Source organism: Musca vetustissima, unplaced genomic scaffold, assembly GCF_032173495.1.
Source record: "Musca vetustissima isolate MV318-11 ecotype Yass unplaced genomic scaffold, APGP_CSIRO_Mvet_v1 utg2907, whole genome shotgun sequence".
Classification (NCBI taxonomy): Eukaryota; Metazoa; Arthropoda; class Insecta; order Diptera; family Muscidae; genus Musca; species Musca vetustissima.
In genome coordinates this window covers 121,356-149,181 of record NW_026880563.1, presented here as the reverse complement: position 1 = coordinate 149,181, position 27,826 = coordinate 121,356, and the positions used below count along the sequence as shown (strand labels likewise).

At 33.8% G+C, this 27,826-nt stretch overlaps 1 protein-coding gene across 1 annotated transcript in view; it reads left to right on the top strand.

The window, feature by feature from the left end:
• Nucleotides 1-27,826, top strand: part of LOC133326235 (neurobeachin) — a 164,869-nt gene that overhangs the window by 93,300 nt on the left and 43,743 nt on the right. Inside the window, exons 12-19 of the mRNA XM_061534916.1 lie at nt 2,720-2,933; nt 12,469-12,691; nt 15,631-15,773; nt 16,217-16,407; nt 16,632-16,822; nt 17,439-19,955; nt 23,041-23,450; nt 26,591-26,905. Coding sequence (XP_061390900.1) covers nt 2,720-2,933; nt 12,469-12,691; nt 15,631-15,773; nt 16,217-16,407; nt 16,632-16,822; nt 17,439-19,955; nt 23,041-23,450; nt 26,591-26,905 — 4,204 coding nt within the window. The remainder of the gene's footprint in view (nt 1-2,719; nt 2,934-12,468; nt 12,692-15,630; nt 15,774-16,216; nt 16,408-16,631; nt 16,823-17,438; nt 19,956-23,040; nt 23,451-26,590; nt 26,906-27,826) is intronic.

Here is a 27,826-nt window from a genome sequence, read left to right as displayed (position 1 = left end):
AAATGTTAGGAAATTTTACAATTTGGGCGGAGGTAACAGAGGGGTTGAACCTGTATAAAGTCGATGTTTGTACTAAATATATGTTGATAGAACCCATAGGAAACAATTAAGTAACTAAAAGGTAATTTTAAATTACGTATATACAAGAACATCATAACTGTGGCGTATAAGTGTTTTCAGTACTTATCCGCCACCCTAATGACAAATTTAAATTGGTATGTCGGCTATATGATTTTTTCAAAAAAAACAAAAAATCCATACGATCTCCAAAATTGGTCCCATTGCAAGAATAAATTAGCTGACCAAATTATATTATATTCTCATTTACCCATCAGCTCAAAAATCGTAGTTGGCATGTGGCGTATACATGTTGTCAATACTTATACGTTACCTTGAAAATAAATTTAAATTGACAACCCATGCACAACTTTTTAAACTATTTTCGGATTTGTAAAAATATATCGTAGACGTGTAAAAATATTAGGATCTGAAATCGATGGATATAATTGAATACTCCATTCGGGGAGTACTCCTTTATGGGGGAGCCTTAAAAATATATATATTTTTAAATCCATGATCCACTTATATTAAATATTCGTGGTAACTGTCTCATTTTAGGCAAAATTTTCAGAAGGTTGTTTGGAATGTTTTGAATAAAAAGTCTGTACTCTTGTAGAAGACTTTTCTTATGAGAAAGTTCAGCTTTAACTGTTTTCTTGAACAAAAGCTTATCAGTACCAGAAATCTTCTCGGGATATGTGTTCCAGATTGTGATTTCAGATTTTTGTGATTTCAGCTTAGCAAAATAATTCTGTAGTACCCTTAGGTAGACCCCTATATTAATAAAGAGCCTTTACATATTATACATACGTCTGTTCAGTTATATCGAAGGTCTGAACCTCATTTTATAGCCAAAGTAGATATCACTTGGCATTTCAAATTCTCAAAATATAAATGACCTCCTCGCAGGAAATGTTGAATATAGGCCCATATTTTGACATAGACTTCGGTTTATCCTAACCTTAAATGCAATAAATACAACTTTCACTAAAATATGCAATTATTTTAATAAAAAAGGCTTATACAAAAAAATGTATCATCAATATCCGGATTTTTGAGTCAAATGCTGTCAAACAATCCGTATTACAAAATACGTAATAAGTTGTCAAGTACAGTGCTGATTACCGGATAATAAAGATTATCGACGTCCGGATTGTAGAGATTTTACTGTACATGGAATTGGAATTTTAAAACGATTTTCTTCCCGAGGAATACATTAATATTAATACATTAACTCATAGTTGTCGTGTGACGTATACGTGTTGTCAATATTAATACGCCAACTTCAAAATTTATTAAAAACATTTTTATATCGGATGCTCAAATTTTGACAGAGCCTTCCTTTTAAAATTCCAATTTATCATTGCAAGTTTGATGGTTCTGCATTTTAATTTATCTTAGGAAAACATTTCTAGAAGAAAGTCTTCAATCTATACCCAAGGTTTTACGCCGTTTCTGTATAAAGATCCTGGTGGTCTTAGATACATGAAAGGTCGCAGTTTCGGCTTTTCAGAGTATAAAATATTTCAAGAAAATAAATTGTAAAGAAAAGTCCATGTTTCACATATATTTTTTATCATATCCGCCTTATATTTAAGATCCTGATCCATACTTTTAGCACAGGTAACACAACTTTGATTCTCCCAAACAAAAAAATGCGATATCACTCGAATATGGATATATCAACTTCGGCCCAGTAGAACTTAATGCCGTTTTCTTCTTTTCAAAATTTATTACTCTATTTGTATTTCGCAACACCAGTTCTATGCATTGAATAGTATCTGCAAACCAATTGAAAAGTCTCTGTCTCCCATATTTCTGGATACCATTTTTATTATACAATTTGTCCTTTTGCACTTTGTACGACAAAATATTTTTCAAATCAAATTTATGAGCCAGATATGGAGCATTTGGTCATCATTTTGCTTACGTGAAACATTGTATAGCCTGATTTTGATAGTAATTTTTATGTAATTCTAATGCCGACATCTTATTGCAAATACTACAGGCCCCTGTGCCGTATGACTGATATTAATTACAATGTATGCGGGCGTATGAACATTATATCTAAAATATGTATAATACGTCTACTGGTCCTAATGCACATTTATTATACCCTTTACCACACTGTGGTACTGGGTATAATGTCTTTGTGCATATGTTTGTAACAGGCAAAAGGAAACGAGATAGACCCATAGTTCCTTTTGAGAATATGCATAGAATCACTTTCTGAGTCGATTTATGCAAGTCCGTCCGTCTGTTTGTGTTAAATTGTAAACAAAGTACAGGTCGCGTTTATAATCCGATTTAGATGAAATTTGGCACAGCTCATTTGTTTGGCCCAAGGACGAACCCTATTGAAATTGGGAAAAATCGGTCCAGATTTAGATATAGCTCCCTTATATATTTTCGTCAAATTTAAAGTAAATGGTACACCAAAGTCCACATATATATTTCGATTTGCACGAATAACCTAACCTGTGAGAAATTTCGTTGAAATCGGTTCATATTTGGATATAGCTTCCATATATATTTTCGGCCGATTTTAAGTAAATTGGGCATCAAACTCCTCGTGTTCGTCAGATTGACATCAACTTTTTTTAATTGTAAATTATTATGAATTTTAATCAAATGTTTATGTTTTCTTCCTTTTTTCCAGTTCCAAACTGTTAGGTTTCATTTGTGAACTTGTTGAAACCTCACAAACCGTACAGCAGCATATGATACAAAATCGTGGTTTCTTAGTTATATCATTTATGCTGCAACGTTCGTCGCGGGAACATCTGACGCTCGAAGTATTGGGATCATTCCTAAATCTAACCAAATACCTGGTCACATGTCTCTCGGCCAACAGTGATTTATTGCTCAAACAGGTAAGATAAATGTTAAAAATAGTAGACAAAAACAATTACCCAAGAAAAACATATTTGTTCTAATTGGCTTTTCTAAAACCAACAAAAAATATTTTTTTAGTTTCCATAATTTCTTGATTTAAATTGATTGTGATAAACGATCAGTTTTCAATTAAAATAAATATTTAGTTTTTTTCTTTGTTTAACGAAAAAGAGAAATTTTTTAAATGAAAAGCATGTTTCAATACATGTGTCTGTGTGTTGTTTTGTTTTCTTTAGTATACCATAATGGAAATAATTACATTTTAATTTGTTATACAAAGAAATCTAAGAAGAAAAAAATATGATGATGATTTGAAATCATTCCTTTAATGCATGACAATGTTTTATCTTCTATTTACTAACTAACATTTAACCAGAAAAAATACTTTTTTCATTCTTTTCATATAATAAATAAGAAAATAAATTTTCAATTTGATTGATGTGTGTGTGTGATATAGAATTTACTGAAATTCTTATTGTTGTTGTTTTTTCGTCTTTTCCTCTTTGTTTTCTTTTGTGTTTTGATTTATTTGTTGATTTTTTACGAATATTTAAATTTCTTTTTTTGCAATTCTAACCAAAATAACCAAAAACCAAACAAACACACATGAACACCTCCACAACTACAACTACAATAAAAATAAAACAACACCGACCGAAACAACACAACAGTTAAACCTGGGCTTACGATATCCCTTTAAACGAGTAAATGATGATTTTTTGATATAATACATTTTTATATACATATTTTTGCTAACAATTCAACAACAAAAAACAAAACTACATGTATTTTTTCTATAGATAAATGTATTCAAGTTCATAATGTCATCATCGACATTTTATCATGATCTCAATCGTAGGAGTTATTATACTCGTACATTTTTCTTCCCAGAAAACTTCTTCATACTCTTGGCATTTCATTTTCAAAATCATTTTCTCTGTTACACATATATAGGAAAATACTTATATAGGAGAATATGTTTTTAGTTGGAAGTAATCTAAAATACGAACCATAGTATGTAAATTAGTTGACATATGATTTATATCAATCGATATGTTTAGGAATCAGTAAAATTAAAATGAAATTTCCACTTGTTATGATTATAGTCCGCCACAGATTGGTTAAAGCTTTGATATATCTTCCACAAAACATATACGTCATAGGCATTTTATCATTTCAAACACTTTTTCAGATGTAATTGATTCGATTCAGCCCACCATATTATTTAAAATATAGTAAAAATGGCAAAAACTTTAAGTGGACCCACCCATTATCGGTTTCAAAATATCCAGGACTTTTCTTACCCACAATTTTATTTTGTATTTGGAGTTACAGTCGAGTTGTTTTTGGACTCATACACTTCGTTTTCGAATTTGAAAACCTAATGTTGAGGCAAATGATAGTTTCCAGCGCCAATCCCCTTTGAGAAATTCAAATCAGATCAATAATGGCTTTATTATTTTTCAATGTATTCTCCAGCATAAGTTATACCATTTTTCATAAGCTCTAACATATTGGCGAAACATTTTTTTCTATTCTGATTAAGACACCTCCAAAGTAAGGGGTTTCAATGGTTCGACATAATTTTCTGGAAACGAAAATTCTTGATCGTCCTTTTTTATACACTCAGCCTTATGGCCAATGAGCGCATATACACTACGATAGGGTAAACATTTGCCTCACCGAAATATTGATGTTAGACTCCATGTTTCTTTAGATTTTTTACGATCCTTTTCTGGAGATTCTTTCTGAAGGACCATTTTTACAACAAAGTTCTAAAGGATAATCCTAGTTATAAATTTTGATTTTTTGAGATTCTTTTTTGGAAGGATCCTCTTTAAAGGGGGAATTTTTATACCCTCAGCCTTATGGCTAATGAGATATATACACTTAGCTACGGCAAAAATGTGCCTCATCGCAATATTGTTTTTTGGCTCCCTGTTTCCTTGGACCCAATCCGTTTCAGACAATTTGGGGTCGATTTTCTAACGTCCTTCCATCTGTCTGGCCGGCTGGTGCGCACAATAACTCTCATAGGGTATAACCGATTTCATCAAATGTTTGTGCATCATAATATTTCCTTCAAACTTAGTTCAAGTTCGAATATGGTGAATATCGGACCATTCCTACTTGTACCTCCCACGCTAAGTGGTCACAATTGTGCTAAAAATTCATGTTATAACATCAGGCCAATGGATTATTCAGTTTAATGCAAATTTTGTACAACTTATTATTTTTACCAAGTCAAGTCCCATTGGTCTACATCTTCTGGTACCGATTGGCACTTGCTTACTTGCTATTGGTGTAAGTCGATTGGTGCCAGGTCAATGCTGCCGTCGAATGACCCATCCATTTTTGCCAAACGGAACTTTTTGGACGAAGAAAAAAATGTGTATATCTATTGAAAAATTAGATTAGCATTTGGAAAATGCGTCTTGAGTCCTAAAATAATCGGGAGCTATTATGTAGAAACTATTTTGTAGTATAATCATCAAATATATTCGTAAATATGGATTTTTTCAGATGCTATCATTCAAGTGCAGAAAATTAAATGGCTTATAAAATTTTGTTCGTAAAAAAAATGTTGGCTCTATTTGGCAATGTTACTCAAAAACTAAAAATCTACTCGGTTTTTGGATTCAGATTCCCAGTGAGCGGCTAACGCCCACTGTCGAAAATAGGGTATTTTCTTTAATCTTATAACAACAACAAAATTATGTAAACCTTTCCTTTTCACCAAGTCATTAAAAGTCGATAAAATTGTTTGTTTTCGACATCGATATTATGTCCTCGATAAAGGCTCCTCTTTAATATTTTCATCGCTAATATCTACATTTGAGTCTTTAATGTGTATATCGACTTCGTGGCTCTGCTTTAAAAGTGTTTGTCCCCTTCATTAAAAATGTTTTTCAACAGGGAATTAATTCAGTTTTTTTGTTCACAATAGTATTATTCCTAGACTGATAATTCGATAGATGTTAAATTTACACCCGAGTCTTATTTAGGGTTTGAACAAATCAAAAATGAAACTGATTTAATTTTCCTAGAAATATATTCGCCAGTCTGAGAAATTTCCAGTTGACTTATTCACATTGAAATTTTAAAATGTAGTATAAAATTACTTATAACCAACAACTTAATTATAAACTCTTTCAATATAGTTTCTTTTTTATCAGGAAATTTCAGTTTATAAGGTATTTCATTTTTATAAATCATACGTCACACTGTACCACAATTAGGGAATTTGTGTTAGCAAATCATGCGTCACAATGTACCACCAAACCAAATGGACTTTACCCATACACACAGATGTTCCCTTTTAACAAAATCTACAAAAATAAAAAAAACACCTAACCTATCCCAATTTATATTTCATTTTTTACATAACTTTCGCATGTCATTCGTGACGTTTTGCACATTTATGTTAAGCTTCATTAAAAAATACTTATTTTAAACATTTTAATTAAGCATTTGTTTTTGTCGTGTATTTCGCATTTCATTCTTTATCGTACATTCATTTGCTGTTGTTGATGAGATGACAATTTTCATTGTTCAAATATTTGTTTTTCTAGATGAAAATATTTAAGGAATATATATAACAATTTTTTATATATAGATACCTCTATACTAATTTTTTGTCTACACTATTTTTTTACATTTCTCTCTTCTTCTTTATACATTAACTTAACCAAAACAAACCCAATACTGGCCTCTATTCGATCTAACGATTTTTGTTAAATTGTATAACGAAATTGTTGCTATGACCCACCTGAATCGCTATCTACTTTCCTTCCTCTTACTAAAATTCTTATTGAATGCTATGAAATTGAAACCTGTCAAATACCAACACCACCACAACCATCACGACCACATAAATTTTCATATTTTTCGTTTAACGAAAATAAAAAATCACAAAAATACAAAACAAAACACCTGCCGACTTCTGTAACTGTCAAAAATATACCAAACAAATTTTTAAAACCAACAACCCAATAAAACAAATACAGTTCTACCAGGTGAAAATCTATTTAACAAAAAAACAAAAAAATTAATAACCAAAAAAATATGTTTCTATTTTAATTTCGTTATTTATAAAAAAAATAAAAACAAAATTAATGTAGAGTAAAAAAAAATAAATTTGTTGTTAAAGTAAAAAGTAAATTATAGATAGCTTTTGAAAATCAGTATATTTGAGATACAAAAAATTAAAATTGTAGTACAAGTATTTAAAGTATATTTTTAGTGTTTATTTTTGTTACCGTAAATGTTGTGTAACCAGCGTATATATCAAAAAATACTATATATTACAAATATGCCAACAAATATATATGTCCATGTAAATTTGACCAATTTATCTGTCTGTCTGTACGTATGTAGAAGTTGCTATATAAACTGTAAAAACGTTTTCTTCTTCCTTTTATTTTCAATCATTTGCCAATTATTTTTTTGTATATTGAGTTGCTTGTGAATACCCATGTTTTTACTTTGCTTAACCTTTTATCTGTCCCCTTCCTTTCCCCTCTACTCCCATGATATTTATTTGACTTGATATTTCGCATACATTTCTTCTTTTGCCAATTTTTTTTATTTGTTTTCTCATTTTTTCCATTTATTGAGTTTTTTTTCAATATTTTAAATTCAGCTTTTTAATTCTTCTGTCAATTATTCAAGTGACATTTTAATTCGCTGTTGTCCAGTATCGTATTGTGTAACATGACAACAAAAAATTAAAGAAATCCGCTATATTTTTTTTTTTTTTGCTATCGCGCCGTGTAGTTGCTTTAAATGTGAGTTGTGAATATGCGGAAGAGAATTACAATTGCAATCATTTTTGTTCGAAAAAGGCATGTAAAAATCCCATTAACTTATGAGAATATCTACCAGAGAAGTAATTATTGTACAGGTCACAAGAAAAGATGTCGAATTTTAATTAAATTGAGTTCAGAGATGTATTTTGGGAAAGGTTGAACATATACAATAATTTAAGATATTTTACAAAAATCAACGATCTTATATACGTAATGGACTACAAGCGACACAAAATCATAGAAATTGCATAAATGCATGTCACCTTAAGAAAAATTTCCCATATCAAAAAAAATGATGAAAACCGAATGTTATAAATGGGACAAAAATACTAAGTGGGCCTATATCACTAAAATCGCAGCCAGCGTTGCTGATATATAAAGGCCTTACCGATTTTAATTTCGATTTTTTAAAGCGAAGCCATATTTTCTATCTATACCTCACATCTGTCACAACGTGATCCTAGTTTCTAACGTAGCAAAATAGTCGTCCTAGACCCACCTATGAGTAAACCGATCGCTATATCTCAACTAGCTGATTCAGACTAGGTAATGCCTTTCCATTATAATTTGTAGCCAAAATACTGGCCAAAACATTATTTTTGTCATTTTTCCTGATCGCTCTGCCGGACGCAATTGGAACCCAAACATAACAAAATTGCCAGACAGTATATTACGGGTACAATGGGCCTAGACTTAGCAAAATGAAAAACTGCATATTATATACGGGAAAACGGGATATTTGTAAATGTAGGTGGGATATCATATGATCGACCAGACTGTACATCTGCGCTATTTATCACCAAAATGGTTTTATTGATTTTCAATGTAGAATTCATGAACATTGTCAGGCCCTCAACCCAATTGTAGAAACAATGTGACCCCAACGGAACAATCGCCAAAAATTGCTTCGAAGAGCTTCTTTCACAAACAACTTTCGTTGAATTTAGCTCGTCTATCGATTGTTTTATCAAAGAAACATCTAAAAACGCGTTTGAATTGGACCATGTTCGAAGACCAACACGGTTGATTGCTTTTTTGCTTAGGCTTCACACGCATAGGTACATGAAAATAATTATCTGTTACGATCTTATAAACATTTTTGTCATTCCGTTTGCAATACCTGGAAATATTCCCTAGAAATTCCAGAAGTTCGGAAGCTCGCAATATTTAACATAGAGCTTTCAAATGCATATTCTAGGATGTTTGATATATATCGGTTCACGTATTTTAATCACGTTTTCAGCCCCTTTGGATATTTTGGGTTTTCATCGGGTTCTTCATAACAAAAATATGAATATTGGTATACTCCTATATAACAGTAAGTCCAAAATTCCGTATTTTAGGGATTTTGTCCACTTGTGCACTTTCGTACCAAAAAAATCGATATTGGTCCCCATTTAAAGTTAGTCCCAAATAGCGGTTTCTTCCAAATTTCAGTATTTTGGGGAGTTTAGGCACGACTTTTAACCAGAATTGAGAATTTAGGATTCTAAGTAGGGAGCAAATTCTCCTACGAACAGTTTGTCAATACTGATGCATTTTCATGTAAGACCAAATCCAAAAAAATCGGAATTTTGGGGATTTGGGCTACCGTTTTGACTAAATTGGTTGTAATATTACATATTGGATTCTTATTGCATAAAAAATATCCGAACCAAAAAAATTTGCCTATGTTTCGGGGTAAGCCTAGACTCTGCATTATTCGGTATGTTTAGAATTGTAGTCAGGTTTTCAACCGAATTGTCTGCAGTTATATATATATATATATATATATGTCCTCATTCTCATGGCTATTGATGGTATATCCACTTTGATACGGGAAAAGTGTGTCATGTCATGTCATAGAGATATTGGTCCATGTTTTTTTGGACCAAATCCGTTTCAGAAAATTTGGAGTCGATTTACAAATGTCCGTCCGCCTGTCAGGCCGGCTGGTGCGCACGATAACTCTCAAAGGGAGTGACCGACCTTCGAAGATGGTCCACTTCTTCCAGTACCTCCCCCAAAAATTTTCAATATTTTGCCGAAAATTAATTTTGTAATATCATGCCAATCGTAGTGTCCAATGTGAACCAAACTCTGTAAAACGTATTATTGGCCCATTGTTTCACGCCTTCTGGTACCTCCACCACAAATTGTCAACATTTTCAATATTTATAAATTCAATATTATGTGAATAAAATGTCCGATTTGATGCAAACCAACCTATTATCTTTACGAAGCAATTCGAAAATGCGACCCATTGCTCTACCCCTGCTGGTACTTCCCCAACGAATGGTCAAAATTGTCCATATTTATAAATACTATATCAGTCGAATGAATTGTCCGATTTGAACCATACTTTACACAACCTATTATCTTTGCCAATCCTAGATCAAGTCCGATGATGGGACCCATTGAGCCACTCCTTCTGGTGCCTCCCCCAATTTTTTTTATCAAGATTTGATCAAGTCTGAATATGGGACTAATTGGTCCTCTTCTTCTGGCACCTCCCCCACAAAGGGTCACATTTTAATGTATCTAATTTAGTCGAACCAAATCAAGTTTAGATCGTGTGCGAAGGTGAGACCCGTCGGTCCTCTCCTTCTTGTATCCATCCCCCCATCAAGGATCAATATTTTAAAAACTTGTAAATTTTACATGTGTGTAATTCCGGGTATATATGTCGGCAACACCGATTGATACTTTTTTTTTTTGGTACTCATTGTTTGGCAAAACTTCCTTCAAAAAATTATAAATATCGTCAGTCGGTTTTTTTTTTTTTTGAATATTTTGATGATCCTTGACGTATTCCGCATTACGAAGTAGTTGCGTTTTTGGCATTGCAGAACCTTGATGGGTTAACAACTTCTATACAAAACAGTTTCAGTCCATGTTTCTGATAGTCCTCATTACAAGTCTCCCGCGTCAAATGGACATTCAAGGTCCCAATTTGCCAATCTGATTGCGATTAGATGAGTATTTTAATTTATCCTCACAGTATTGAAAAATTATGCACATACATACACATATCCAGTTGTGGACGTTATAACTCCTTCGACCCGGCGAACTAAACAGCATTTTTATTTGTTTTCTTTCTTTTGTGCCCAAGCGAGTGCAACGGCTTATTTAATTTCCAGTTCAAATTGATTTTTCTGAAACTAGGATCTTTATACAAAATTGCTATGTTTATAAGATTTTTTACGTAAAAACTCAACACCAATAATAACCCATGTAGCTGAGGACTGTTTAAAAATTGTTAATTGTAAGAAATGACTCTATTTTGCTACACCATTAATTTGTTACACATTTTTTTAATTTAAGAACATGTTTGTTATTGACGTGTTGAATCAAATCAAAGAAATTTGAAATTCTAAAAAACAAACGTGGACTATTTTTTATGAATACAATTTCCCAATACTTTTTCCGGTAACGCTAAAGTCCAGTCCTCAAAAAATCATTCGTCGTTTTTTTTTAAAACTCGCCTACAGTAAGAAGAATCAACACAAATTCTAATATGATTCTAATTTGATATATATTAAAACCACACCCAAAAATTATATCAATATGGAATTAAATTTTTCTAAAACAAGAGAAATTTTCAACAAATACTCCACTAATATTTCAGACTATAAATATAACACCATTAACAAAAAACACTACACCCACATATATATAACTCTATTATCACTTCAAATACTAAACCCACAATAAAAAAACGCCATACACCAACACTAATGAAAAAATATTCTGATGATTTTTTCCTATTTTAATTAATCAAATCATTGTCATGCATTATTGCCATATTCACACATGGTTTTTATAACTACAACATTTTATTAAATTAAAAAAATATTCTATTTTATTATATAGATAGCTACTATAAAAAATAACAACTATTTTTCATGATATGATTTTTTATTAAATTATATTTTTTATTTTCTTTTAATTTCTTTACATATTTCAAACGAAAAAAAAAATAAAAATCATCAATATGATTTGTTGTTTTTGTTGTGCCATGATTGTAATTGATGCGCTGATATATACGATATACCTTATACATCTATATACATATACAACTACTCTGCGAATGATGAATGGATAAAATATTTATATTTTGAAAAATGTATAATTTTGTTGCTGTGCATGCTGTTTTACTTTTATTTGATGGAATGCAACCTGTAAAACATTTATCTCCCCCCGCCCCCTCTCTCTCAACAACTCAATCCTATGGCTCGTGGTTATGATGTGTGAACTGCTGCTAAATGAAACGATTTTCAAATATAAAAACAAAATCCTCCTACCAATAAATCGCCATCAAATACTGCTGCGGTTCCACATTGCAACGAGTTTGAAACAAATTCTCATTTGTTACCTTTATTTCGTTAAATTGTTTGATATGTGAATGTATCATAAACTAAAAAATCAACTGCATTGTGCATAAACATGTATGTATATATTTAATATTTAACAATCGTATATATATCCTTTTAATATTATTGTTATATACATATATATAAAATATTTGTAACTTTTTTGTAATTTGTTATATTTATAATATGATTTGAGTAATATATTGAGATTTTGAAACACGTTTCTATTATACCTTTATTTTAATATTTTTATGAAATATGTTTAATAATTAATTTTTGTTATTCTCTTTTTGTTCTCCCACGGTTTTTGATTGGAATTGCAGCTGTTTTGCTTTTCATTCCTGACATGGCAGCTGTTGGACCATGTCCTGTTTAATCCAGCCTTATGGATTTATACACCGGCCAATGTCCAGGCCCGTTTATATTCATATCTGGCCACCGAATTTCTAAGCGATACACAGATCTACAGCAATGTCCGTCGTGTCAGCACTGTCCTCCAAACGGTGCATACATTGAAATATTATTATTGGGTTGTGAATCCACGTGCTAAAAGTGGTATTGTACCAAAGGGATTGGGTAAGTAATTGAACTTGTATTTTATTAAAAAGTGTATATAAAATAAAAATTTACTATAATCTCTAACAATGGATGACCTCATTCTTAAATTGTCTATTAAACGAAGATCCACAATATATAGAAATCAAATCAAAATTTGCTCTAAATTTAAAAATTATCAGAAATGTGTTTTTTTTACCAAAAGTATAGTTTTTAAAAGAAGTAAAAATATTATTAAGTTCGCCTTATATTTGTAATGTACTTTTATATTTGTTGAGGAAAAAGAAATCAATTATTTTTATATGAATTATAGGATTCTATTTAACATGCTTCGGATTGTCCAAATATTCACCATTTTGTTGTATGATTTGTTGCCATTTTAAGGATAACTTCATAATGCCTCTCTCATAGAAGTCGTGCTCTCTATTTGAAAAAACAAGTAGAATTGACCACCTCTCCTGTCATCTATCTCATTCCGTTTGGCCAAGGCTTCGCAGATGGAAATTCGATCCATCCTATTTAATTCTGTTAATTGGTGTGGCACCCAAACACTGAGCTTCTTTTTGGATCCTTGTGTAAATGGTTTAAAATAGTTTTATGGTAGATTTTTAGCTCCTGGGCGACTGCTAATATGCCGGTCAACTTCGATCATTTCTCGGATGAATTTATTTTTCCCCAAACTAATATATTGAAAATCTATAGCTATAATCTTGAAATTTTGTATGGAATACAGGTTGGGAAGTTGATGTATGGAAATGGGTTTAGAAATTCGTACTTATGTGTATAAAAATAACTAAATTGTACTTAATTTGGTACTATTTGTATTTAGTTGAGTGAATAAAGATGGTATCTTAAAAATATGAGCTGTTGGAGTACAGGATTGTGGTAGCTCGTGTGTACGAAAAATGCTAAATGGTACTAAATTTGGTACAAGTTGGATTTACGTGAACAGATAAAGCTGCTGGAGTCTTCAAATGGGGTATTAAAATGACTGTGGTGTAAGATTGAAGATGAAATCCTGAAATTTGGAATTTGGATAACTGCTTGAGCGTAGGTACTTTTGTACTTGTGGGTACTGAATAGTACTAACCATAATACAATTTGTTTCTGTCTGAACGGATAGGACTGGGATCCTGAAATTTATGATTAAAATTGGGGTGTAAAATTGAGGATGTTTGGAAAGTCGTACTTACGTCTAAGAAAAGTAATGGTACAAAATATGGTACAATTTGGATGTTAGTGAACGAATAGAGCTGGAATCTTTAATGTGGACTTAAAATTATTATTGGGGTGCATGACTGAGGTAGTTTTGGAAATTTGTACCTATGGGCACGAAAAGTAATAAATTTGTACAATTTGGACATTGGTGAACGGGTAGAACTTAAAGTGGTAACTATGATTACTGTTGGATTGTAGGATTGAGATAGTTTTGGAAAAGTACAAAACGGCACCAAATATGTAAATTTGGATTTTGGTCAACATATAGCGCTGGATTTCTTAAATTTGAAACTGCGATTACTCTTTGAAAGCAGATTTGAGGTAGTTTTAGAAATTCGTACTTATGAGTATGAAAAATACCAAATGGAAATATACATGATATTAGATGCAGATATTGAGGTGGAAATCGGAATTATAGTACAACAAAGTATACAGTTTTTACGATTTCCATATTAAAATTAAATTGTTTTGTATTTCCTTTCCGCATACGAAGTAGCGGGCACTTTGCTAGTATTTATATATTTTTTATACTCCAATAAATCGCCTATTGTTTTGTTAAAAAAAATCTCAAAATACCAAATATATGAGGGCTTTTAACATATACGGTCCATTTCAACTTTAGACGGAAATGTTTACCGGGGCTCCAAAAATACTCAAACATTTTCGGGATTGTCTAATTGGTCTTTGTTTTTCAACCGGTGGTCCAATTGCAGAAATGCCAATTGGACCTCCCGTTGAATGTATCTTCCAAAAGGTCCTTTAACTACAGAGATCCCCAAACGCGAACTTACTAGGGCCTAAAATACATGGTGCAAACAAAAAATAGTTGTCAGAAAAGTCCAAAAGAGAGACTAAAAATAGAAGTCTCGTTTATTGGTGTTTTGAAAGTTTGCTGCGGATTAGGATTTCTCGAAACCCTTACATTGTATGTATATGATATCTTTGACAATATTAATGATATAAACGTGAGCAATATTTTTCTCTAATTTTTTTTCCGTTTATTTTCCAGAAATGAGTGAAAACGTCAACAGTTTTAAAAATATGAAAACACATTTTAGTTTTAACCCGATCGTATTCCGAGCTTGTACCATTTTTTTCCATTGTTGTCAAAGACACCATAAACCAAAAATACAAAGGTTTCTAGAAATCCCAATCCGAATATTTTCAAATCTTTGGATATGTGGGAATATTGGCAACATTCCACTTGGCGTAGTCTAACAAGGTCCAAACTTTTAACTGTCGGGTACGCGTACAACGGCCGTTTTTAGACGACCTTCAAAACTTCGTCTTGGAGCAGGGGTCGTCCACAAATGAATTAGTTAAACTATTAGTTCATTGTTCAGGTTCAGGTGAAAAAAACTTAAACTTATTTCTACTATTCGGTAAAGGTACTCCCTTTTATCATTTGACTACTCCCTTCTATTCGAATGTTAATATTCCAAAAATTTTCCACCGACATTTATTAATTTCGTATTTACAATAAATAAAAATCGTGGTCATCATTCTGGTATAACTAAAACTTTGAAGTCCTTAGCATCCTTATTAAACATCGCAAATCTATGGGAAATATTTCCGTTACACTTTTATGTGTTCCCCATCTATAACTTGTGGGTTCTCTATACTTGAATTTTTCATTTTCTCTTTATAAAAATCAACCTATTTTGAATTTAATGGTTTTGATTAATTTTTTTTATATTTCAATTCGTTCTTCTAACATTTTGTTTGTAATTTTTTGCTTTCAGATGGTCCACGTCCAGCCCAAAAAGATATTTTAGCTATACGTGCATATATTTTATTGTTTCTAAAACAATTGATTATGATAGGCCAAGGTGTCAAAGAAGATGAATTGCAAAGCATTTTAAATTATTTGACAACCATGCATGAGGTAAGTAAAAGGAAACACAAAAAATCCTATGTATAAAAATCCGAAAAAGTTGAAACATCAATTTCAAATGAATTTAGATAATAAAATGGGTGTGACGATAAATTGAACAATATATATTTGAAATTTAAAAGAGTGGAAGGTTACAGAGCTATGTTAGTAAGTGTTTAACCCACTGAACAAACATTGTCCAAGATGGCCGATCAAACAGGGCTTAAATTAAAGGTGTTAAGAAAATTGCCATGGAATGTAACCTCTATATAGAGTTTAAGTACTGCTCGTGATGCAATTTTATCCGCCTATCATTCATCATTTTCGCGCAGTGAGCTTAACATGAAATCAGGATTTTTAATCTTCACACCCATGATACTGTTACTATACTGTTAATCGATTTTTACAATATGAATCCTTATCATTTCCTACTTTTTTTGTATTTCTTTTATCAGGATGAAAATTTACATGATGTTTTACAAATGTTAATATCATTGATGTCGGAGCATCCAAGCTCTATGGTACCTGCTTTTGATGTTAAACATGGTGTTAGAACTATATTTAAATTATTGGCTGCTGAGAGTCAGCTGATACGCTTACAAGCACTGAAATTATTAGGATTCTTTTTATCGAGAAGTACATACAAGTAAGTATGCGTACTAAGCAAGACATGATTTTATTTAAACTTTCCATCACCCCAATCAAATATATCTCTCAGGTCATATTTTCCACACAACACCATGAAATATGACTCTACATCAATTTTTATTTTTTCGATTTTTTCTACATTTTTCTTCATCAATTTCTTACTTCTTCCTTCCTTTTGTTTGCTTGATTATAACGCTTTTCTTCAATTTCTTTTCATTACAGACGAAAATATGACGTTATGTCGCCACACAATTTATATACATTATTAGCGGAACGTTTACTTCTGTACGAGGAATCATTGTCGATGCCAACATATAATGTGCTATATGAAATTATGACCGAACATATATCACAGCATATTATGTACAATAGACATCCGGAACCGGAGAGTCACTATCGCTTAGAGAATCCAAGTAAGTATTGAAAAAGGAGAATAAATGGAGGAGAACACTTTTTTATATAAAAAAGAGAAGTAAAAATCAAAGACCAGATAATATAATAATTTAAAAATATGAGTGGGCTTTTAAAGGTATTATTAGACCAATTAAATTTTTCTTGTCAAGAAGGGCTTTTATATATATCGACGAGCTACGATTTTTTAAAATTGTTTTAAGAACTCTTAAGCGTGGATTTTTTAAAGAATATTTTTTCAAGGGCTATAATATGCGTGGTTTTTTAAGGAACATCTTTCCAAGTACTAAAAGAGGCGTTTTTTTAAGGAATATCTTTTCAAGTACTAAAAGAGGCGTAGATTTTTGAGGAATATCTTTTCAAGTACTAAAAGAGGCGTAGATTTTTAAGAAATATCTTTTAAAGTATTAAAAGAGGCGCATATTTCTAAGGAATATATTTTCAAGAACTAAAAGAGGCGTTGATTTTTAAGGAATATCTTTTCAAGTACTAAAAGAGGCGTAGATTTTTACAAAATATTTGTTCGGGGACTATAGGAGGCGTAGATTTTTAAAAAAATATATTTTTTCCAGGACTAGTATTTTTTAATATAAATTTTTCTTTCTCCCTCCCTTCCAGTGATGCTCAAAGTTGTTGCCACGCTAATACGGCAATCGAAACAAACCGAATCCCTTATCGAGGTGAAGAAACTCTTCCTCTCCGATATGACACTGTTGTGTAATAGCAATCGGGAAAATCGCCGAACAGTTCTGCAAATGTCTGTGTGGCAGGAATGGCTTATTGCCATGGCCTATATTCATCCGAAAAATACCGAAGAACAAAAAATATCCGATATGGTATATTCACTGTTCCGTATGTTGCTGCATCATGCTATTAAATATGAATATGGTGGTTGGAGAGTGTGGGTAGATACTTTGGCCATTGTCCATTCTAAGGTGTCATATGAAGAATTCAAACTGCAATTTGCCCAAATGTATGAACATTATGAGCGCCAGAGAACAGATCAGATAACCGATCCTGCATTGAGGCAGGCCCGCCCTATTAGCACCATTAGTGGTTGGGAGCGAGAAGAAATGCAACAGCAACATGGTAGCGGTAATGTGGTGCATAATGCCACATCGGTGGCCTCTTTGGAGGATGTACCACCCGTAGAAGAGGAAGTGGAAGAAATGGATATGGAAGAGGAGTCCACACAACCCGATGAGGAGATTGAAGAAACTGTCGAAGAATCCAAGTGTGCTTGTGCAAGTGAAGAAGCTGCAACCCCTGCCCCCGTGTGTGAAGAAAAGTCAACAGGGGTGGATCAGGAAGAGGAGCAGACAAAGGAGGAGGTACCCAGCGATTCAGCAGCTGCCATTAAGTCAAGTATATCGAACATAAGTGATGTCTATAATGAACATATAAAATCTGAGGTTTTGGTGGTCGCATCTACCCAATGTAATGGTAATGCCTCCTCCACCTCTACAAATACCAGTGCAAATAACACACCCGCCAAAACAGCCGCCACCACAACCAACACCACGGCAGCCAGTGGCCCTGAAGCCTTAAAGAAGACCCTCAACATTGATGACTTAGAAGAATTGGAATTGGAAAATGCCAAGGCAGCAACCAGCGAGGAAGATGCCGAAGCCCATGTCCAAGAGGTTTTGAAATACTCCGAAAAGGTCCTGCAAGAATGTAAACTTGTGGCCGATGAAATGCAAGAGGCTTCATCGGTTATTAAGGATGAGGAAATCGAATTGGCTGTCAATGAAGTTGTGCAGGGTGTTTTGAACAATGAAAAGAAACAACAAATCAAAGAACCGTCCATGGAAACATCGACAAAGGCAGAAGCAGGAGAAGACGAAGAGAAAGTGAAAGAAGAGGAACAAAATGTCGAGGACAAAGTATCACTGCTCAATACCAAGAATTTGCTGAACAATAATGTAAGCGAAACGACGGAGGCAACAACTACCACACCAACACCAGCTACAATTACCGATAACAACAATGTTAACAATAACAATAATGCCCAGGCAACTGTCGAGGCCCCCGAAAAGGAAGACGACACACCTAATACCATAGACAATGCCAATAAGGACGATGACGAAAAAGAAACTAAAAAGACTGAACAAAAATCCGAAACTAATCAAGAAAATCTTTTAAATAATAATGAACTAAAAACGGACATAGAAACAAAAACAACAGCAACAACACCAACTGAGGTAGCATCCGAACAGCAGGCCGTTGAAGAAAAGAAAGAAGGGGAAATCGCCTCGGTAAAACCCAATGATTTAGCCGAATTAGAAGTTAGCTCTTCGCTATCCACGACCATTACAACTGGTGAAACTTCGGAGGAGATATCTTCGCTTAGTCCTGATACCACAATTTCAAGTCCCTCTATGATGGATGATGCCCCTATGCTGAGTATTAATGAAGAAACAGCCGCTGAGGAAACCAAAACTGAGGCTTCTGTCGTCAAAGATATTGTCGATGAACTTATCGACAAGGTCATTGAGAAATCTGTCGAAGAAGAACAGGGCGGATATGAGGATACCAACAACAATGGTGTTGAAAACAAAACGGAAACCGAAGAATCCATAAATGAAACGACTCAAGAAATCATCAATGATGTGGTACAAACTGTGGTAGATGAAACCAATAAAACAGAAACAAAAACTTCGGAAGAAGCTACAACCTCAACCACTCCCACACCTGATATACCCGAAAAAGAAAACGTTGAAGCCATTGTTCAAACTGTCGTCGATGATTTGGTCGAACAAACTGTCACCAGCATTGTTGACAATGCCACCAATGAAGCTGAAACGGAAATTATTGAAGAAATTTCGGAACAAGTTGCAGAATTACATTTGGAAGATATCTCTCTAGTAGAACAGACTGAGGAAGAAACTCAAACATCAGCAGCTGAAGATTTAGAAGCTACAGTGACATCACAGCAATTATTGCAGGAGAAGTTGGACGATGTACGCATCGAAGACGATGAATATATTGAAGATGAAGACGGTGGCGTCAGTCAACATGAACAGCAGACACAAACTCAACAAACGGAGGATGTGGTCAGCGATACTGTTGAAGATGCTCAGGAAAGTCATCATCAGCAAAGTGCCGGTACTCAAGTTGAAAATCAACATTTCGGTAAGTTGAAAAACCAAATTTTGAAGATTTAATTATAGAATTATCATTACGGAACGTAAGAAATTAAAAAAAATGGAAGTGAATACAGTATTTTGCGAAGTAAAGTAGTAGTTAATTTCAATATCAAGCATATGTTTCGCATTCAAGACTCCGAAAATCAGTTGGGACATTTATATGTGGGCTATATTATTGTTAATTTGTTCGTCAGAAGATTTTTATCCTTTGAGAAACCGAAATGAAAACAAAAATTTTTGTGGGTTCTTTATATTGGGGCTATCGCCAACCAATGTTACAATTGTCCGTGTGACAGGAAAGATTAATTGCCAGGGCCCATATAAATCCGTATGCTCCTCCATCATACCATTAAATATGAATAATTTGGTTGGAGAATGTCGGTGAGTACTTTGGCCATTGTCCATTCCAAAATCTGCAATTTGCCCAAATGTATGAACATTATGAGCGTCAGAGAACAGATCAAATTCTTGCTTTGAGACACACCGTCCTATCCGTACCATTGGTGGTTGGGAAGAGTTAGAAATGCAACAACAGCATGGTAACGGTAATGTGGTACATAATGTCTCATCGGTAGCTTCGATTCCTATATAGATAGCTAGATTGAAATCGGTTGAACTGCGCTTAAAACCCTTCGAAACACCGAAAATGCCTCTTTCACACAATTTCTTCAAACTTTCTTTCACCCTGCAATAACCAGTAATGCGAAGTTACACCCAGTTCGGTTTTGAAAATATAAACATGGACATTTATCGAATATTTTATGTAAATGAGGTTTTTTACCCTCCAAGAACTCACTATGCACAATTTTAACCACTTCGGTGGGGAAATGCGTCTAAAACCCTAAACATTCCGAAATGCTGGGGTAATGTGGCAATATGGACCTATATTAAAAAATATCTGAATCTATGCCACCCTCCAAGAATTCGGAATTTCGAATGGCTGCCTCATCGGTTAGAAAATGCGGTTAAAAACTTCAAATCATACAAAATGGGTTTGGGATTTATATGGGGGCTATGTCTCCGGCTTAAATCCAAGATTTTCTGCAGGTATGGCGGGTAAAGTCCACTTAAAACCTTAAAATTACTGAAAAATGGGTTGGACCTCTAAATGAGGGTAATGTCAAAACTGAATATTCACCCTCCAAGTCCTTTGAGTTGAACGTGTGCTTAGAGACTGAAAGCACCAAGACAATCAAACATATTCCAGTCCAATTTTTGGGGGATTTTGGTTTAAAAATTTCGAAATCCAATCATAATTCAGTAAAAAAAACTAACTAATACTTACTAAGGTGTCCAGGTATCAAGCATCGTTCAAATCCTATCGAACCAATGATAATCCTTCAGGGTAGGAGCACAGAAACCCATGATTACTGCCTCCGAGACTATCCTTTTATTATCCCCCTACTGGGCTTACCACAATCCGCCACTTGTATGTGCGATCTCTATAGAGATTTTATTTGTAATTTTTTATTTGTAATTTTGATAATCCCATCGTCATCGAGTAAATAAAGGACTTCATCCCGACATGGTGCCCAAAATTTCTGGTTAACAAATTGGCGTGTATCCCTCCGAATAATTCGTTCTATGGTGCTATGGCCGAAGAAACACCCAATCAATTGCCTCTTCGAAGTGTTTCTTCCTCGAACAATTTCCATTTCATTTGATTCATCTTCCAAGACTCGTAGGGTTGATTGTTGACTTGTTTCGACAAAAAAGGTCCATTTAAATAAACGCCCATATAAAGACGCCGAGGCTAAAATGTCTTCTAGCAGATAATGTTCATGACGGTTATGTCTAGGCACATATTCGAACCTAAATGCCCGTAATTTGATATTTATATTTCTCAATGTGTAAAAACCTCCTATCATAAAATATTCTGTGTAAGTCCCCGTCGTGTCGGCATTTATATTATTTGGTCTTTCCAGAAATATGAGGAACTATGATTTCCTATCATTTGGGTTCCCTAAAATTCGCATTCCAAACTTTACATTTTACATTTGTACCTTGTTTAGATGTTGGATACGAATTCTTCATCAGGCCATATGGAAGTACCATATGGCCTGATGATTTCGACTGTATTTTATTGTAATTTTTTTTAAAGTTTTTTTTTTTATAATTTGAGTTTTCAAATTATTTTTAGTTTTTAAAGCATTTTTTGAACAGTTATAGGTTCCCAGTAAATGAAAAAAAAATCCAAGACTGGGCATTTTCTTAATATGTTCATATTATTTCGTATATTGTCAGGGCATTTCTTTGTAGGGCCCATTCTTCCCTTATGTTCACGGCCAATTAGCATATCGAACCTACAACTCCATCTAGTAACGCATGAAATATACCGCATGACAATGACAGATAGATAGACTCTGTAGCATTCCTTTCGGTGCCTTGAGGGTATTCCCTCAAATATAACACACACACAGTTAACGCTTCGTTAAAACTAAAGATCATGCATAAAATGTAAGCTCAACATACATTTCTGTGCGAATGGTTGTTCTCAAAACCCAAAGAGACCAAAAATCAAGGCAAAACCAAATTCCCTGATGCTCATTAAATGCAAAGTTACAAATGCGGTAGCACAACAACTACTACATGAACAATATTTCTTATAGTTTTCATTGTGGTATTTTTTGGTGGGTGGGTGTGTTAATATTTGTTGAAAATTCCCAAAACACACATACATTCCCAGACACCCACTCCCACCAACCACCTACATTGATATATCCTTGCAATTAAACAAATCTCAATGGTTGGATAATAGAAAAGAGAAAATATGGAAACCCCCCAAGGATAAAAACAAGGAACATCAGAAATGGGAGGAGGTGAATGGAAGTTTGTATTGTATGCATTGTGTGCAGCAGCTAAATTAAGTCTATAAAACCATTGTTTACTTGCAATTAAACTGAAATTTACGACACATTAAACAATGCCTGATGGCGTTTTACGAATCAACTCATATGTCGACACAAAATTTTGTAGAATTTTTGATACAATGTAAATATTTGCACAAATTAAACTGAGAGTTCTCTAACACATTTCTTTCTCTCTACTTGTTTTTTCTTCCCCAATTTTAGACAATGCCAAACAACAACAACAGCAGCAACAACAACAACAACCGACAACACATCCTCAACAACAACAACAACAGCAGCAGCAACAATCCCAGCAACAGCAACAACGTTCCAAATCCGGCTCAACTCGTCCCATGTTTAGTCCCGGTCCAACACGACCACCCTTCCGCATACCCGAATTCAAATGGTCCTACATACATCAACGTTTACTATCGGATGTTCTGTTCTCATTGGAAACGGATATTCAAGTCTGGCGTTCACATTCCACCAAAAGTGTTCTGGATTTCGTCAATTCCAGTGAGAATGCCATATTCGTTGTGAACACCGTCCATTTGATATCACAATTGGCAGATAATTTGATAATTGCCTGCGGCGGTCTGCTGCCATTGTTGGCCTCGGCCACATCGCCCAATGTAAGTTCAAACTTTTGAAATGTTCGTATGTACATAGTGTTGTAATTGTATTTACTTGAGGATGGGATGGGTTCAGTGCAGATTTAATTTGTGTGTGTGGATGAATGGAAGCAAATATGAAAAACTAATTATGGAAAATCTGTCCTGAAATCAAATAGGTATTTAGCTAGGTAAACATATTTAAAACTATTTGATGAACAATGTTTAATATTTGTATTTGGGGAATTCTGCTTTGAAGAGTTAAAACTTAAAACAGTGGCTATGATGTCAAATCCGTTACACAAGAAAGTTATACTGAGTGAAAAAAATTTGGAAAAATCTCGAATCTATTCTAGAACATATGTTTCCTACGACAGTAAAAGGGGTGATTTTTTTAAAAGAATATGTTTGCTTTGACTTTTAAATGCGTGGGGGTTTTATGGGATAGTGTTGAATTTTTAAACCTAGACTGCTGATATTCGTAATCTACTCACATAATATCGTATATTTCACTGCGAATAAGTATTTCAAGCCTACAACTCCATCTAGTAACACATGACAATGACTGACAGATAGACTCTCTAGCATTTATTTGTATTGTCTTGAGGGGTATCTCCGAAATATGCCACACACGTACGTTTCTTGATTAATAGATTTTTTAAACAACATTTTTTTTTCTACGACTGCAAAAGGTTTGGTTTTTTAAATAATATTTTTTCAGGGATTATGATAGGCATTGCTTTTTATATTTTTTCTACCGTTATAATACGATTTTATTTTTACAAATAATATTTTAGGGTTATCAGAGGATTTTTAGATTTTTTAGGGTTATCAGAGGCGTGAATTGTTTAAAGAAAAAAAATTTTTCTAGGGTCATCGGAGAAATGGATATTTTAAAGAATATTTTTTTAAGGGGCGTGATTTTCTAAATAATATTCTTAAGGGCTGTAGAGACTTGGATTTTTTTCCTATTTCTCTACTTTTATTTTCTATAAGGCGTAGTACTTTAAAAAAAATATTTTTCAATGACTAATAAGAGTTGTGGATTGTTTAAGGAACATGTTCGGTGTTATAAGAAGAGTTAATTTTTAAAATAATATTTTTTCTGAGGTTATGAGAGATGTGGATTTGTTAAAGACTTTTTTCTGGGTTATGAGAAGCGTGGATTATTTAAAAAATATTTTTTTCTGGGATTATGAGAGGCGTGCAATATTTAATTAATATTTTTGGCGAACCATAAGAGGCCTGGATTTATTAAATAATATTTTTTCTGGGATTATTAGAGGCGTAGATTATTTAAGAATATTTTTGGAGGACTATAAGAGGCCTGGATTTTTAAAAGAATATTTATGGATGACCATAAGGGGCCAGATTTTTTTTAAAGAATATTTGGGAAGACCTTAATATTTTTTTCTGGGGTTATGAGAGCCGTGGATAATTTAAAAAATATTTTTTTCTGTGGTAGTGAGAGGCGTATTTAAAGAATATTTTTTCTGGTAATATGAGATGCGTGGATTATTTAAAGAATGTTTTTGGAGGACTATAAGAGGCCTGGATTTTTTTAAAGACTACTTTTTCTGGGTTATGAGAAGCGTGGATTATTTAAAGAATATTTTCCTGGGCTTATACGAGGCCTGGATTTTTTTAAAGAATATTTTTCTTGAGTCAAAAATTTTTTTCTGGTACTATGAAAGGCGTGAATTATTTAACGATTTTTTTCAGGACTATAAGAGGCCTGGATTGTTTAAAGAATGTGTTTCTGGTTCTCGTAATTTAAATAACTTTTTTTCGGGACCATAAGAGGCCTCGATTTTTTAAAGAACATTAGTTCGATATATTAGAGAGAAAGGAGAAATATTCACCAAGGGAGAGACGAGAAAGACTGTAATTTCGGATATTCCTTTGTCCTTTTGAGTTCTTAATATAGTTTTCAACGGCTTTTATTCCCATAAGGTATAGTCCACCTTCATACCATGAGGTAAATTTGCATAGCGTAATTAAAATAATAAAATAATAATCGAGTTTTGTTTTCTTTGAGTGCCACCCAATTTCGATACACTTTGATACGAATAAAAATGTGTCTCATCGTAATATTGGTAATAGACTCTAAATGTATTTGAGTCAAATGCGGTTCAGACAAATTTAGGAGTAATCGATTTGACCCCAAACATTCCAATTCCTTAAATTTTTCCTATTTCTGACACCCAAAGACTGAAAATTTCTAAAGATACGAAGGGAATTGGATATCCAAATTGATTTAAACATGGATTTTTTACAAAGTCTAGGTCGTTCATTCTTTTAATTTATCCTATTTTTAAAACACCTATGTCAAGTACGAAGAAAGTTCCCCCCAAAAATGGCCCAACAGTTATCTAACAATTTACTGACTGGGACAGAACATAAATAATTTGCCATACCTTTTTTTTGGAGAATGAAAAACACATTTGCAGAAAAATGTTTCAGTATAGGTCCACGTTCTTATAAAGGCTCCATCTAACGTCTCACTCATTTTCGGTATATGTAAGATTATTGCAGCATTTTCTGCCCGAAGTGGGTGATTTCAGGTCCTGGAAGATGGGAAATCAAGGCAGAAATGTTTTAATATTGGCTCACGTTTCGACACAACCCTCATATAAGGTCCCGTTTCATTTTCGGTATTTTATCTTATTGTCGCATATTCCGCTCAAAGCCCCGGCAATTTGGCTTTTCCGGGCTCTTAGAGTGTGAAAAATATTTCTATGTTTTGTCGTGTCCTCCATAAAAAGTTCCCTCCTTCTTTCGGTATATTAGACTCATTTTCCGCCCGATGTGGTTGTAATTTGGAATTCGGATCATAGCCCCTATGTCTATTCCTATTTTCGGTATTTTAACAGTCCACGTTTTGTCATATCTTCAATAAAAAAGTTTCCTCCTTTTTTTCTGCGCAAAGTGGCTGTAAATTGGCATTCTGGGGTTTTGCTTCGAACCAATTTAAGATCTATTACAGCGAAATTATTTCCCTCACTTCATTTGCCAAAAAATGAAAATAAACTTTCATCTCATTCAAATGTCACCACCACGAACAAACTTCACCTGCAATTTAAATTTAATTTTTCATTTTTCCCCCAAATTGACTTTTTCAATTAATTCCATTTTTTTCTGTTTTTTTTTTTTACTTTTAGTCTGAACTTGATGTCCTGGAACCCACCCAAGGTATGCCACTGGAGGTGGCTGTATCATTTCTACAGCGACTTGTCAACATGGCTGACGTGTTAATTTTTGCAACATCATTAAATTTCGGTGAATTGGAAGCGGAGAAGAATATGTCCAGCGGTGGTATATTGCGACAATGTTTGCGTCTCGTCTGTACGTGTGCGGTGCGAAATTGTTTGGAATGCAAGGAGCGTACACGGTACAATGTTGGTGCAATGGCACGAGATGTGCCCGGGGCAGCTCATTTGCAAGCGCTGATACGTGGTGCACAGGCTTCGCCTAAGGTGAGTTTCTCATAAAAACAACATACACAAACATACACATTTACTAAATAAAACATGGGGAAAACAAAGGTCTGTGTTGTTAAATTTAATAGTGAACAAGAGTACGTCAAAGTCATACTGATTGTTCGTTCGTTCGTCCGTCCACGACCAGACACGTACCAAAAATGCCAGTCTGCCAACCAGTCAACCCGTCAGGCGTATCACCCAGCAAATTGTGGGCCAAAGAATTGTAGGGAGTATGGGAAATTTTATTACCCCCCTCTAATAGAGTGTTGTTAAAAGGCATTATTATTGTGCCCTTTACATCTGGTATTTGTTTTCCCTTTTCTGCCTCCTTTTGTTGATTGAGAGGGATGAAGAGAAAAAGAGAAGAAAATCTTCGCTTTATGGCATGTGATACTGCACTTGCCAGCATCACTTCTTTCACGAAATATTCAATTGTACTGCTGCCGCCATTGTTGTAGTCCTGGTGATGTTTGGTTGTGTGGCTGTCATTAAATGGGAGCCTTGCCAAGAAGAAAATGGATGAAATCGGCAGTAAGAAAATGCTGCATAATTGTTGTTGTCGTTGTTACCATGACACAAATGGCTTGGAAAGTACCAAACAAAAGCTACCTACATCTCGGGTTGTTTAAAGGCAAACGGAAATTGGGTGGTTATACCCTCTACATGGTTTTGGATATTGTGCACAACAAAAGCCAAGAACTACGACATTTTGCCAAATATGATACCTTCCTTGGTTTTTGGTTGTCCGCCAGTACTCTTCATTGGCTTGTCGGTGTGCCTGTCTGTCCGTCGTCCGTCCGTCTATCGTTCATTGTCATTGTGGACACTTGTCAAAGCAATGTGAAATTTGATGTTGCACACAAAGTGCAAGAGTTGTAAGTGACTCTATTGTTGAGATCGACTACTTGAATTCAA